This window comes from Salvelinus namaycush, chromosome 29, assembly GCF_016432855.1.
Source record: "Salvelinus namaycush isolate Seneca chromosome 29, SaNama_1.0, whole genome shotgun sequence".
Classification (NCBI taxonomy): Eukaryota; Metazoa; Chordata; class Actinopteri; order Salmoniformes; family Salmonidae; genus Salvelinus; species Salvelinus namaycush.
The window spans coordinates 18,634,574-18,649,752 of NC_052335.1; the positions used below are offsets into that span (position 1 = coordinate 18,634,574).

The 15,179-nt window shown below is 43.9% G+C and overlaps 2 protein-coding genes across 3 annotated transcripts; one reads left to right on the top strand and one right to left on the bottom strand.

Annotated features, from left to right (window-relative positions):
* Window positions 1-4,432: 4,432 nt before the first annotated feature.
* pex3 (peroxisomal biogenesis factor 3) lies at window positions 4,433-10,282 on the bottom strand. The gene is made up of 12 exons (XM_038968491.1): window positions 10,071-10,282; window positions 9,656-9,787; window positions 7,964-8,045; window positions 7,822-7,865; window positions 7,587-7,708; window positions 7,298-7,364; window positions 7,111-7,165; window positions 6,817-6,967; window positions 5,845-5,915; window positions 5,622-5,753; window positions 5,372-5,468; window positions 4,433-5,276 (listed from the first exon to the last, which is right to left on the bottom strand). The coding sequence occupies exons 1-12, from the start codon at window positions 10,141-10,143 to the stop codon at window positions 5,193-5,195; spliced, it is 1,110 nt and encodes a 369-aa protein (XP_038824419.1). The 5' UTR covers window positions 10,144-10,282; the 3' UTR covers window positions 4,433-5,192.
* A 77-nt stretch (window positions 10,283-10,359) lies between these two features.
* On the top strand, window positions 10,360-15,179 carry adat2 (adenosine deaminase tRNA specific 2). 2 transcript variants are annotated; one of them, XM_038968377.1, is made up of 7 exons: window positions 10,360-10,585; window positions 11,076-11,180; window positions 11,575-11,725; window positions 13,132-13,238; window positions 13,423-13,495; window positions 13,611-13,685; window positions 14,085-15,179. In XM_038968377.1, exons 1-6 carry the CDS (start codon window positions 10,487-10,489, stop codon window positions 13,637-13,639), a joined length of 564 nt encoding a protein of 187 aa, XP_038824305.1. In that variant the 5' UTR covers window positions 10,360-10,486; the 3' UTR covers window positions 13,640-13,685; window positions 14,085-15,179. The 2 variants fall into 2 exon arrangements, with proteins under 2 accessions (XP_038824305.1, XP_038824304.1); XM_038968376.1 differs by having other exon boundaries at window positions 13,611-15,179.

Below are 15,179 nucleotides of genomic sequence, written 5' to 3' on the forward strand. Positions count from 1 at the left end.
CACCTGTTTGAACTTGTTATCAGTATAAAAGACACCTGTCCACAACCACAAACAGTCACACTCCAAACTCTACTATGGCCAAGACCAAAGAGCTGTCAAAGGACACCAGAAACAAAATTGTAGACCTGCACCAGGCTGGGAAGACTGAATCTGCAATAGGTAAGCAGCTTGGTTTGAAGAAATCAACTGTGGGAGCAATTATTAGGAAATGGAAGACATACAAGACCACTGATAATCTCCCTCGATCTGGGGCTCCACGCAAGATCTCACCCCGTGGGGTCAAAATGATCACAAGAACAGTGAGCAAAAATCCCAGAACCACACGGGGGGACCTAGTGAATGACCTGCAGAGAGCTGGGACCAAAGTAACAAAGCCTACCATCAGTAACACACTACGCCGCCAGGGACTCAAATCCTGCAGTGCCAGACGTGTCCCCCTGCTTAAGCCAGTACATGTCCAGGCCCGTCTGAAGTTTGCTAGAGAGCATTTGGATGATCCAGAAGAAGATTGGGACAATGTCATATGGTCAGATGAAACCAAAATAGAACTTTTTGGTAAAAACTCAACTCGTCGTGTTTGGAGGACAAAGAATGCTGAGTTGCATCCAAAGAACACCATACCTACTGTGAAGCATGGGGGTGGAAACATCATGCTTTGGGGCTGTTTTTCTGCAAAGGGACCAGGACGACTGATCCGTGTAAAGGAAAGAATGAATGGGGCCATGTATCGTGAGATTTTGAGTGAAAACCTCCTTCCATCAGCAAGGGCATTGAAGATGAAACGTGGCTGGGTCTTTCAGCATGACAATGATCCCAAACACATCGCCCGGGCAACGGGCGAGGTCCTGGAGTGGCCTAGCCAGTCTCCAGATCTCAACCCCATAGAAAATCTTTGGAGGGAGTTGAAAGTCCGTGTTGCCCAGCAACAGCCCCAAAACATCACTGCTCTAGAGGAGATCTGCATGGAGGAATGGGCCAAAATACCAGCAACAGTGTGTGAAAACCTTGTGAAGACTTACAGAAAACGTTTGACCTCTGTCATTGCCAACAAAGGGTATATAACAAAGTATTGAGATAAACTTTTGTTATTGACCAAATACTTATTTTCCACCATAATTTGCAAATAATTCATTAAAAATCCTACAATGTAATTTTCTGGGTTTTTTTCTCTCATTTTGTCTGTCATAGTTGAAGTGTACCTATGATGAAAATTACAGGCCTCTCTCATCTTTTTAAGTGAGAGAACTTGCACAATTGGTGGCTGACTAAATACTTTTTTGCCCCACTGTATGTACACAGTGGAACTTAAAACTTTCCACCTTCTCCACTGCTGTCCCGTCGATGTGAATAGGGGGTGCACCCTTTGATGTTTCCTGAACACCACAATCATCTCTTTTGTTTTGCTGACATTGAGTGAAAGGTTATTTTCCTGGCCCTCACCTCCTCCCTGTAGGCTGTCTCGTTGTTGTTGGTAATCAAGCCTACCACTGTAGTGTCATCTGCAAACTTGATGATTGAGTTGGCGGCGTGCATGGCCAGTCATGGGTGAACAGGGAGGGGGCTGAGAACGCACCCTTGTGGGGACCTAGTGTTGAGGGTCAGTGGAGGGGAGATGTTGTTTCCTACCTTCACCACCTGGGGGCGGCACGTCAGAAAGTCCAGGACCCAGTTGCACAGGGCGGGGTCGAGACCCAGGGTCTCAAGCTTAATGATGAGTTTGGAGGGTACTATGGTGTTGAATGCTGAGCTGTAGTCAATGAACAGCATTCTTACATAGGTATTCCTCTTGTCCAGATGGGATAGGGCAGTGTGATGGCGATTGAATCATCTGTGGACCTATTGGGGCGGTAAGCAAATTGGAGTGGGTCTAGGGTGACAGGTAGGGTGGAGGGCATATGATCCTTGACTAGTGTCTCAAAGCACTTCATGATGACAGAAGAAGTGAGTGCTACGGGGCGATAGTCATTTAGTTCAGTTACCTTAGCTTTCTTGGGAAGAGGAACAATGGTGGCCATCTTGAAGCATGTGGGGACAGCAGACTGGGATAGGGATTGATTGAATATGTCCGTAAACATACCAGACAGCTGGTCCGCGCATGCTCTGAGGACGCGGCTTGGGATGCCGTCTGGGCCGGCAGCCTTGTGAGGGTTAACACGTTTTAATGTTTTACTCACGTCTGCCACGGAGAAGGAGAGCCTACAGTCTTTGGGAGCGAGCCGCGTCTGGAAGCAAGACGTCGATGTCCGCGACAGGGCTGCTTTTCTTTTAGTAATCCGTAATTGTCTGTAGACCCTGCCACAAAGGTCTCGTGTTTGGGCCATTGAATTGCGACTCCACTTTGTCTCTATACTGACACTTTGCTTGTTTAATTGCTTTACGAGGGAATAACTACACTGTTTGTATTCGGCCATGTTTACAGTCGCCTTGCCATGATTAAATGCGGTGGTACGTGCTTTCAGTTTTGCGCGAATTCTGACATCAATCCACGGTTTCAGGTTAGGGAAGGTTTTAATAGTCACAGTGGGTACAACATCTCCTATACACTTCCTTCTAAACTCGCTCACCGAGCCAGCGTATACGTCAATGTTATTGTCTGAGGCTACCCGGAACATATCCCAGTCCACGTGATCGAAGCAATCTTGAAGCGTGGGATCCGATTGGTCAGACCAGCATTGGATAGACCTAAGCACGGGCGCTTCTTGTTTTAGTTTCTGTTTTAGTAGCAACAAGATGGAGTTATGGTCGGATTTACCAAAAGGAGGGCGGGGGAGGGCCTTGTATGCATCTCAGAAGTTAGAGTAGCAATGGTCGAGCGTGTTACTCGCTCGTGTATTGCAATCGATATGCTGATAGAATTTAGGTAGCCTTGTTCTCAAATTAGCTTTGTTAAATCCCCAGCTACGATAAATGCTGTCTCAGGATATATGGTTTCCAGTTTGCATAAAGTCCAGTGAATTCCTTGATGGCCGTCTTGGTATCCGTTTGCAGGGGGATATACACGGCTGTGACGATAACCGAGGAGAGTTCTCTTGGGAGATAATACGGTCGGCATTTGATTGTGACAAATTCTAGGTCAGGTGAACAAAAGGACTTGAGTTCTCGTATGTTTTTACAATTACACCATGAGTCGTTAATCATGAAACATACATCACCGCCCTTCTTCTTACAGGAGAGATGTTTATTCCTGTCGGCGCAATGCACTGAAAATCCCATTGGCTGTTCGGACTCCGACAGCATGTCCCCAGCTAGCCATGTTTCTGTGAAACAGAGTATGTTACAATCACGGATATCTCTTTGGAAAGTGACTCTTTCCCTGATTTCGTCGACTTTTTTAACTAGGGACTGGACATTAGCGAGTTATATACTCGGAAGCGGTGGGTGGTGCGCGCGCAACCGAAGCCTCACTCAGTTCAAATTCCCTGGGAGGTGCAGACAAAAGATCCACTTTGAGAAAGTTGTATTCTTGGTTGTAGTGCTGGTTGTCACAAAAATATATGTATTTGTTTATGTTTCACCTGAAATGGCCATTTTATTTATTTTATATTCAAACACTTTACATCTAATCATATCTTTTCTACCCCATAACATAAAATGTGTAGTCAAGTGAAAAAATATAAACCAGTATATAAAAGGAGAGAAGCTTAAAATGAAATTGAAATGTGAATCAATGTGTTTATCACAAAGGTCAATAACTAGATGATGTCATGTTTAGTCACACACTCATATCATATGAACGATGTAATCTTTGAAAACAAAGGTTTAGGAAGTTTTGTTTGCCATCAGTATTTTCTAGAACTCATAATAAATGTTGCAAAAACATGCCAACTACACAAAATACATGTTATAGGTCGTTTTCTTTATGTTTAACTTCTTAAATGGTGGCGGATCCATTTGTAAAATAAATACTGTGAAATTAACAAGGAAGGTAATCTAATGTATTTCCTAATAACATTTAGAGCTGTACTTGTTCCATACCACGTTTTTATTGAGCAGGTTGACATGTATTGATATGAATCTTGTTCTGGAGGCAGTACTAAGTGAATTCCACTAGATGGGCCAGCTGCTAAGTCAAAATTGGCCATATATCGTAAAAAAAGTATTTTTTATGGTTTGTTTTAAGATTTTGGGTTTTAATTTAAAGGTTAGGCACAAGGTTAGGGTTAAAATCAGATTTGATTAATTTCTAGCTGTGCCAGCTAGTGCTACCCTGCAGAGCAGCCTTCATGAGTCATCGGAATAAATGCCAACCTGCGTTTATTGGCAGCGGTAGTATTGAGGTCACAAAGGAGTCAATGTTAGTCCTTAGTCCTGTGCTGCCCTCTGCTGCTGCGCAAAGGAACTTCTTAAACACTACAGTATGAAACATAAGCAGCAGTCAATAAAACAGCAACCTACATTTCTGTAAAATAGGAAACACAAATCAAATACTGAATATATTAAATCATGTGTTACTTTATCATTTTCAATGTCAACACTACAGTACTTACATTTTCTGTTGTCATTTAGAATGTTATGTTACAAAATATATAATACATAGGCCTACATTCTCACCTCTGAAATTTCCCAATTTCCATGATTTAAGAAAATAAACCTTAAAGATTACATTTCAAATTAAGAAACAACATAGAAAGCGCAGAATTATGTATTAAACAATACTGAACATTGTTAAACAGGAATTAGACTGAGGTGTAATGAGAACTTGCAGCCTAGATGACACAGCACTGTTGATATTTGTAGATGAAAGGTCAAAATGGAAGGGTTGACTCTTCAACAACAGTAATAGAAAGGAGAAAATAGTTAACTCAAAGCGACAGTAGTTCAATTTGTTATGGTTAATGTATCGAAACAACGTCTACGTAAAGTGGGACAATGCGTTCAGGATTCTATTTCTTTTTCATGACACAGGAAAGTTACTTTGATTCAGAGGAGTCTGGCTGGCTGACTTTATAAACCGTGAGCCAAAGACTCAACTTCCCAAGATGAAGTGGGTATCTCACCTTGAGGTCTACAGCTAGAGTAGGCAGCAGTTCATGGCATTACATTCCACAATGGAACAGTCCTCAAGTATTCTGACATGGTACAGCGAATAAGAGCATTTCTTCCTCCATTCGTGATGTCCACAGCAGGCAGCGTCATGCAAAGATACAGAGCAGGAAGAACGGGCCAGGTCTACCAGGAATATGTCAACTCCCTTATTTCTGCAGTTCATGGGATGTGCTGAATGTCTCATACACATTGGCAGCAAACTCCTTCACTTGGTCTATCATCAGGAGATCCTGCAAAGAGGAAAAGTGTCATCCTTAGACTCAAGACTTAAAACATGCTGGGATTCAAAAATGGAAATCCTTCCCAAAGGCAAATGAGCTCTTACCTGTACAAAGTGACTTGGTATTTCACTGCAGATCGAGTGGATCTGTCCATTCACAATGGGGATGATTTTGGCAACTGGGAGACTTACATGCGAGAGACTGGAAGAGATTGTGGAGGGGGCATTAATTGATAGGTAGATACATTTTATACAAAAAGGTTTTTTCATTTGTAGAATTCAGAGAGTGATTTACTATGACAAGTGACCTCCCACAAATTGCTGCCAACTAAATTCATCCACAAAAAAAACAGACCTATCAGGTGTAGTGATGGGGGTGGAGTCTCCTTGTGCTCCGGGTGGGGGCTGGAAAAACTCTGCCATGTTGTCAAGGAAACGGTTGAAGCCCCTGTTCAGGCAGGTGTTGAGTACAGTGCCGAAGTCCGGGCTGGAGGACAGAGAGGACACAGTTCAGCACACCCACGCGGAAGATAAACCTCTCTAAATAAGGGTCAATGAGTGTTAGGCCTCCATCTTACCTTTCAAGCATGTCTCTGGTCTCATTGAGCAGCTTTATCGTAGTGACATCATTCTCCGTCAGACCACAGGCCTGTCAAACAATTAAATAATGTAAACCCCAGTTTAAACCCAAATAAACAAAACAAAAAAATACATCAAGTTGTATGTGTATCAGTTCATGACCATTAATCTGACCAGGGTTGACAATCCAGCAAGGATTGGAACCGTTTCAGGGAACAGAAACGAAAACAAAAAAATGATTTAGGAACAGAACCGGAAGTCATCTATACTGTTCCGGAACCGAACCGTTATTTTAAAAGCATTTTCTTTCCAGTCCCACAAAAATTCTAAGAAATTGCCTATGCAAAGCCCTCCCTCTGTCGCTCAGAAACGTATATTCCAGTGTCTGCCTGCCAGCTGGAAATCTTTGCCAGTGGGTGTGTGTGTGTGTGTGTGTGTGTGTGTGTGTGGGCTACCTACCCCTCCCCTCTGAAGCATAGGTTACTGTAGCCTACAGCTGGCCCATCTAGTGGAACTCACTTAGTACTGCCTCCAGGACAAGATTCATACCAATAAAAAGCATGATTCAGGCATTAGGGAGATACGTTTAAAATAATGGATGAACTTTTTCCAAGTTAAGGATACTATAGCTTCACATTGGATGTATTAACTACAAAAAAGAGGTAAGACTTGTTTTTAGCTTGTTACCTAGCTAACATTTGCTCTGGTCCAACGTTAAACCAACTCGGAAGTCCAAAGACATTCAAAATTCCTCCATAGAAGCCACTATTTTTCCATAGGTATAATTCTGTGGGCCTAATTCAGATAATGCATGTCATAACAAGATGCCTCCATCCCCTCTCGCCTCACCTGCAAAATTTCAGTTGCATCTTGTGCCCTACACTGTTTTTGCTGGTTTAGTTTGCCGGTCTGCCGGTCGGAACAGTACAAAAAAAAAGAAACAAAAAAAAGGGGCAGGTGAGGGCTGTCACCTGTGCAGCCAGAGTGTTCTCCTCGTCAGGCATCATGTACCAGGAGAGAGGTCTGTGTGTGGAGCCCCCGTTCCTCTCCTCCACCTGGGCTCTGATCTGGTTAAGGTGCTGCTCCAGCTCCTGAAGGGACAGACTCTGCTTCAGGGACACCCTGGGTGGGTGGGTGGGGGAGACAAACACACAGAGACACATTCACTGACAGACAGGCAAAAGCATCACATATGACTTAATCCTCCTAATGTGGTTTGAGGTGCTGCTGTGCAATGCGTGCATGTGGCTGGCACTGTGACTCACCCGCCCAATGTGTTCTGCACAGCTTTCTTAACCGCTGTTATCATCTCACTCAACCCTTGGGAGTCAGAGAGAATCCGTAAAATGCAAGGATGCTTTACAGCCTGTGGAACTCATTTAGGCTAATCAACAGAGGACTTGTTATACTAAAGGCCTTGCTATTTCAGAAAGCAGAGTAATTGTCTCTTACCATCCCCAAGGAGGTGCTGGATGCTGGAGAGGTACTGTTGTTGCACGTCTGGAGGGGCCAAGGGCATCTGGTGGAGCACAGAACACAAAAATAGCATTTATAGACCACCCCACATCCAATATTTAGATGTGGTTTTATGGACACAGATTAAGCTAATTCCTGAAACCAAAAACATTTTAAATAGAGATTCTCCATTGAGTTCGCTTTTTAGTCCAGTACTAGGCTAAATGTTTGTCTGGGAATTAAAACTACCCCATAGGGTACAAGAGATTGAAGCTTAAAGGCTTACCATGCCACTCTTGCTGACAGAGTTGTCCAAGTATAAGTAGCCACCAATGATATTGAGCTGGACACGGAGTAAAACAACCAACATACATGTACTGTACACAGCCACAACACTTCGGGTGAAACCTGGGGGAATAGGAAAAAGAGGAGTGATTCCATGACATACCTGTATATCAAGTGATGAAATTACTTTAGTTATTGATTCACAACGTAATTGCTGTTAAGGAACATTAACTTACTGATAATCTTCAGGTCCTCCCATATGTCAAGTTTATTTGCTGGTCTAGAAGAGAAACAGCAGATGTCATTAATACCTTAAACTAATAACTTTGTTTAACTATAGCTTAAGCAATTCCCTGACAGAGGTCATAAGACACTTACTTGCTCTTCAGCAGTGTAGTGAGGCTCTCTGAGTTTAGATGATGTAAAATGGCTTCTCTTAATGTAGGGAGCATTGACAACACTAAAAAATAATAATGAAAAAAAGCATTAACAGGGTGTCAAACTGCACAAATAGGAATATGAATCAATACAGCAGTATCTCAATCACTTGACATAATGAGTGTTGCAGGAGATTTCTGGAACTGTTAGTAGGCTGAAGATGATGTGCCGATCAGGTAGACAGCAGTACTGTCTTGGCCAGCTCTCCTGCTATCTCTCTCAGAATTACCTTCTTGATCCAAATCAGTCAGGTTTCAAGACTAGTCATTCAACTGAGACTGCTCTTCTCTGTGTCACGGAGGCGCTCCGCACTGCTAAAGCTAACTCTCTCTCCTCTGCTCTCATCCTTCTAGACATATCGGCTGCCTTTGATACTGTGAACCATCAGATCCTCCTCTCCACCCTCTCCGAGTTGGGCATCTCCGGCGCGGCCCACGCTTGGATTGCGTCCTACCTGACAGGTCGCTCCTACCAGGTGGCGTGGCGAGAATCTGTCTCCGCACCACGTGCTCTCACCACTGTTGTCCCCCAGGGCTCTGTTCTAGGCCCTCTCTTATTCTCGCTATACACCAAGTCACTTGGCTCTGTCATATCCTCACATGGTCTCTCCTATCATTGCTATGCAGACGACACACAATTAATCTTCTCCTTTCCCCCTTCTGATAACCAGGTGGCGAATCGCATCTCTGCATGTCTGGCAGACATATCAGTGTGGATGACGGATCACCACCTCAAGCTGAACCTCGGCAAGACGGAGCTGCTCTTCCTCCCGGGGAAGGACTGCCCGTTCCATGATCTCGCCATCACGGTTGACAACTCCATTGTGTCCTCCTCCCAGAGTGCTAAGAACCTTGGCGTGATCCTGGACAACACCCTGTCGTTCTCAACTAACATCAAGGCGGTGACCCGTTCCTGTAGGTTCATGCTCTACAACATTCGCAGAGTACGACCCTGCCTCACACAGGAAGCGGCGCAGGTCCTAATCCAGGCACTTGTCATCTCCCGTCTGGATTACTGCAACTCGCTGTTGGCTGGGCTCCCTGCCTGTGCCATTAAACCCCTACAACTCATCCAGAACGCCGCAGCCCGTCTGGTGTTCAACCTTCCCAAGTTCTCTCACGTCACCCCGCTCCTCCGCTCTCTCCACTGGCTTCCAGTTGAAGCTCGCATCCGCTACAAGACCATGGTGCTTGCCTACGGAGCTGTGAGGGGAACGGCACCTCCGTACCTTCAGGCTCTGATCAGGCCCTACACCCAAACAAGGGCACTGCGTTCATCCACCTCTGGCCTGCTCGCCTCCCTACCTCTGAGGAAGTACAGTTCCCGCTCAGCCCAGTCAAAACTGTTCGCTGCTCTGGCACCCCAATGGTGGAACAAACTCCCTCACGACGCCAGGTCAGCGGAGTCAATCACCACCTTCCGGAGACACCTGAAACCCCACCTCTTTAAGGAATACCTAGGATAGGATAAAGTAATCCTTCTAACCCCCCCCCCCCCCTTAAAATATTTAGATGCACTATTGTAAAGTGGTTGTTCCACTGGATATCATAAGGTGAATGCACCAATTTGTAAGTCGCTCTGGATAAGAGCGTCTGCTAAATGACTTAAATGTAAAATGTAAATGTACTGTACCTGTCATGTTGCACGTTCTCTGGTTACTCTCGAAGTGGAACTGACGTCGGGCTTGAGCGATGTACTCTGATGCCTCACGCTCCTGCATCTCTCGGATTTTCTTCTGAGCATATTTACCAAGAAAGTACACACCTGGAACAGGCAAACATAAGGTCAAGGTAGCTAGAATGAGATTAGCTATTAACTAGATTTACCTACCATGATTATCTTTCATGACATTCATTTTCTAGCCATTTACATAACTTAGCTTCATATATGCATAATCGTCAAAGTTTACATTAAACATTTCTGATAAAGTCCAGACCCACACAGGTAAACATTATGGCTTGCTAGCCAACTTTTCTAGTTAATGTTAACGTTAGCACTTGGCTAACTAGCTCAACGTTATCTTGATAGCGTAGCTAGCTAACGTTACCTCCGACACAAGCTCCAGCGAAAATAAATTTCCTTTTGTGGCGTTTCAGAAAATTCCACGTAGACGAAAACATTTTCGAGACGATTTATAAAACAGAAGAAACAAAGCACCCAACAGTGTTATTTTCCACAGTCGCACATGACACGAATTTGGAAGCTAGCTACATGTCAAACACGGAGGTGGTGGGAAGCTGCGCAAAGCAACATCGATTGATCGGTGTTTCTGCGATCATCTGCAAAATAAATGCCTGCGTGGTCCGTCCAATATTATCTTCCCCTTCAATGTGCGCTAATTTGTTCTAGGCAGACCGTGGGGATTTTATAACTCTGTTGCATGAGCTCTCTGTAATTGGAGTAGTTAGTTGGTGTGCGTTTGTGTAATCTAATTTATCTAGTTTCTCAGACTGTACATTCAACATGGGGACAGAGCATGTGGGGAATGATGTCGTTTCTAGAGAGAACTTTCAGCCATGTGTCGAAGACATACAGAGGTGGATGGCTAATGCCTTTGACATGGTTGGTTTGGCATAGGGCAGCGTTTCCCAAAGTAGGTATTCGAGATCCCATGGGGTGCAGGTTCTGGTTATTGCCCTAACGCTACACCGCTAATTCAATTGATGAAAGCTTGATGATTAATTCGTTGATTATTTGAATCAGCTTTGTAGTGCTAGGGCAAAAACCAAAACGTGCACCCATTGGGGTCCCGATGGCCGTGCTTGGGAAACCCTGGTGCAGGACCTATAGCTACAATGCGCCGTTGGGTGGTCGGTGTTTAGTTCTTTAGGGGTTTCAATAACTGTTAGAGAACGCCAAAACAAATCAGTTACTTTTATTTTGCGTTTTCACTATGAAGACGCAAAAGAAAAGGAACGGAACAGCGACCACTAACGGCGCATTTTGGCAAGGCAGGACAGGTCAATCCCACCAGTAAATTACAACACACGATTTTAAATTGCTGTAATATGAATATTACAGTATACTAATAATAATCTCCACCTCTTTACAGGCAAAAGAAGCTTTGGAGAATGGTGAGGTGCCTGTTGGATGTCTCATGGTCTACAACAATGAGATTCTTGGAAAGGGGAGAAATGAAGTGAATGAAACAAAAAATGTGAGTAATTTAATCATTTCAGCTGAGCTATCATAGGCAAACACATCTCCTCAATGGTTATTTGCTGTGGTTATTGCCTTGCACGTGTCCAAACAAAGGCATTTACCAAAGCCATACCGGTACCATAATCTAGTGGTTCTCAAGCCTCTCTTTTTGGATCCACATACGTTTCACAATTTTGTTGTAGCCCTTTACTAGCTCACCTGGTTCAATTAGTCATGGGCTTGAGGATTAGTTGACAAGTTGAATCAGAAGTGTTTGATCTATTCCAGAGCTAGCACATGGAAGGGCTGGGGATCTCAGAGGAGAGGTTTGAGAACCACTGGAATCGTTCTCTTTCTCCTATCCTTCCAACGCCATGCCTGTTAATGTTATCTGTCTCTGTGTGTTCCAGGCCACTCGCCATGCTGAGATGGTGGCTCTGGACCAGGTGCTGGAGTGGTGTCGTCATAGAGACCTGGACCCCAGGACAGTGTGTGAGAGGACTGTGCTCTACGTGACTGTGGAGCCTTGCATCATGTGTGCAGGAGCTCTTCGCCTGACCAGTATCCTTATGACCTCATCAACCAGTCTCCACTTGGGTTACCTAGTTTATTGTAGCATTTGTGTAGGTTTGTTGTGGGCGTTTACCTCAAATGACTCTGTATAGGATGGCCAATCAAACATTTATATTTTGACCAATGGGTAAAATAATATGTTGTGTAGATAATCCTCCAAGAAAACCAATGGTCCAAACCTCATGTCTCATCATAATCCGTTAAAAAATTATTGTAGTTTTGACCCTTGTAAAATGGGGGTGACTAAATCAATGGAGGCCAGAGGAAGAAAAGTGGTCAAAAATCTGGAAAAACGGCTAGGCTGGATTCTGTGCAAGAATGAAGGTTACTGGCTACCTGACAGGGTGACTTTCCTGTTGAAATCGTCATCTTTCTTCTCGAATCCGCAGGACATAGATTAATATAGATGTAAAATGGTTATCGAGTTTGAGACATGGCATGTAGTGTTTTCACATTTTAGTACACATTTGAAATTCCTGTTCTTTTCAGAAGATTTCTCACAAAACAAGCGTATCTGTGAAATGTCAACGGAACACTGAGCGTATACCAAGCTTTTAATTTTCAGTCTTTCACATTTAATTCAGCTCGTGTCATGCTAATTTAGCTTTTTGCGACCCGCTGAAACAACTTTTGAAGACGACAAATGTAAAGTCCTCAAATTGTTACGAGAAACCTGCTCCGCTATGTCAAAAGAGCTCGGTGCTTATTATTGGATGTATTAGGTTAATTAGGTTATGAAATCTGAGTTTTGGGATATAATGTTAATATGTTTTTGAAAGACCCCCCTGAACGATTCAGAATATTTACAATCATATGTCTTGGTAAAATGTATTTTACTAACATAAGGAAGTGAAATTTCATCACCAAAGCGCGTTTTCACCGAGTGGGTGGACACCCTACTCTGTAGGACATGTCTGAGAGCGAGTTTGTTTTGCCTGATGCCCCGGGTGGGTGGAGATTTCACTTGAGGCCCAATAGAATGGTCTAAAATGTGCAAACTCCACCCACCCGCGGCACCCGGCGATTCAAAACGAACTCGCCTTGCGTTTCAAACCTCATTATCCTTTTTACATTTTATTTATATATATATTTACCCCCTTTTTCTCCCCAATTTCGATCTTGTCTCATCGCTGCAACTCCCCAACGGGCTCGGCGGCGAAGGCCGAGTCATGCGTCCTCCAAACCGCGCTTCTTAACACCCGCTTAACTCGGAAGCCAGCCGCACCAATGTGTCGGAGAAAACACAGTTCAACTGACCACGGTAGTCAGCCTGCAGGCTCGCGGCCCGCCACAAGGAGTCGCTAGAGCTTGATGAGCCAAGTCTGTAGTGCCTTAGACCGCTGTGTCACTCGGGAGGCCCCTCATTATCAGTTTTACCTTTAACAGTGCAACAGACATTCCTCTAGTGGTCTATGGGTGTAATAATGACAGGTTTGGTGGCTGTGGATCTGTTCTAGACATCCCCTCTGCTGATCTACCTCACACTGGCTCATCATTTAAGGTACAATATGTCGTCCAGTGTTCACAGCATTCTTTTTGAACCCAATCTCTTTGTGCTTTTGTTGGAAAGAGACTGTTTATCCCGTGTTGAAATGCATCCTCATCCGAGCCTTGTCTAGAGTTGAGTAGGATCATTAATTTACTTCAGGAGGGCAATGATTAAACAATTGCTCCTTCATTTTCAGTGTATCTCTGGCTTCAGAGCAGAGGAAGCAGTGGAGATGCTGAAGACTTTTTATAAACAGGAGAACCCTAATGGTAAGAACTGCTCATTTAGGATTTATCTCATCCTGTAACCAGCATTATAAGTATCTAAGTATTATCATGTACATTATAGTTACACAACTTTGAAAGACAGTTTTTTCCATTTCAGCTCCCAAGCCGAAAACAAGGAAGGAGTGAGATTTTGATTTTGTCCAGCAGGGGGCTCTAGACTTTAAGAAATTAGGTGAGGAGCAGAGAAGGATGACGTAAAGGGAGTAGCTAACCAAGCTTTTTCCCTAAATAGACTTGGATTTGTCTGTCTGACAAAGGAATCAAATAGATTTTTTTGTGTTCTCACTTATTTGCTCAGCTGTTTGTGTTAGCACTCATTTTAATTTTCATATTATTGACCGTATATTAGACCCTTGCAGTATAGTTTGTCTGGACACTATCCAGGACCTGGAAAGTGTCTTGATTGCTGCAACGCTTTGCAGGCTCTGTATCTTTCCTGTGTGGTTGGCTATGTGAGGAGCTGCTGCTGACTTTATTATGGTTATTAGTGTACAGTACCAAGTAGACAGAAACTGTCCGGACTGCATTATTGTCTGGGTTCTCTTCTTCTCCATGTTCTCATCTAACCCAGATGTGATCTCACTCCGAGCACCCTGGGTCTAGGATGAGCTGAGCTTAAGGCAGGTGCCAGGGGCCCCTCAGCAACCTCTAAAGGAGCTCTCTCTCTCTGGCGTCAGTCATCAACTGCCGTCATGGATCTGAAATCAGTGTTGCCCCCCCGAGGCCATTTCCTACTCCAATGTATCATGTCTGTGATAGTTTCTGTGTTTGGTATGCATGTCTTGGATTGTTAAGTACTGGTGTCGTCATGTACAATAGGATGGTGGGGTTCTCTACTTTGAAAATGTTGTGATTACTAAGTGGCATAGCTGTTTTGTGATTTATTTATTTTCTGCTGAAGAACAAATACGTATTCACACCGTTAGTCTCAGCGGGAGAAGGAACACTGAATAGTATAATAGACTGGGAGCGCCCATGCAGACAGTCCTGTCTCTCCTACTGAATGACTAGGCCAGAAATCACTTCAGAGGGACCATATTTCAATGAGGGACCAACTTATTTCAGATCAGAAAGGAGACAAATGTCCGTTCCATCGACTCCCGCGGGTATTTTGATCTCAGTCTCAGTAACCACCAACACTCACACCAGGACTGCAGTTTGGTGTGTGACAAACGGAATGTGTTTGTAGCATAGAGCACAGCTGTGTGGGGTAATAGTCAGTCTGAAACGCCTCCCCGTCACTTGCAGCAGGCAGGCAGCATCCCTCAGCCTTAAAGAGAGGTCTCTTCCCTGGACAGGATCAGGAACAGAGGAACTCACCGCCCCGTCAGCATCAGACAGTTCCGGTTGTACCAGCTCCAAATGACCTGCTGTAGCTTTCACTATGGTTTAAAACGCTCTCTTGTAAATCTAATCAAATGTTTTTAAATGCGTAAAATGTTCTCTTTATTTAGTTCAACTACCGTGTGTGGTTTATTCACCAATGTTAATGTTGTGGATAAACACTTTGTGAAGGTGACAATGTAAGTTTGAAGAATTGCGAACCTCTAGCTAGTGATCACCATTGCTATATCTACAGGAAATTTGACAATTTATTTCAGATTTTCAGTAACTGACTGGTGTTTGAGAGTTTATTCTACAATAAGAGAACAGGGATTATCACCTA

Excerpts from the sequence above, each read along its gene's own strand:
- pex3 (XM_038968491.1), bottom strand. The coding sequence starts at position 10,143 with ATGTTTTCGTCTACGTGGAATTTTCTGAAACGCCACAAAAGGAAATTT. Across the intron at positions 5,916-6,816 it reads AGAACACTCTGGCTGCACAG|GCCTGTGGTCTGACGGAGAA; the intron begins GTGACAGCCCTC and ends ATTGTTTGACAG. Across the intron at positions 5,754-5,844 it reads ACCAGAGACATGCTTGAAAG|CCCGGACTTCGGCACTGTAC; the intron begins GTAAGATGGAGG and ends TCTGTCCTCCAG.
- adat2 (XM_038968376.1), top strand. The coding sequence starts at position 10,487 with ATGGGGACAGAGCATGTGGGGAATGATGTCGTTTCTAGAGAGAACTTT. Across the intron at positions 11,181-11,574 it reads AAGTGAATGAAACAAAAAAT|GCCACTCGCCATGCTGAGAT; the intron begins GTGAGTAATTTA and ends TGTGTGTTCCAG. Across the intron at positions 13,239-13,422 it reads ACACTGGCTCATCATTTAAG|TGTATCTCTGGCTTCAGAGC; the intron begins GTACAATATGTC and ends CTTCATTTTCAG.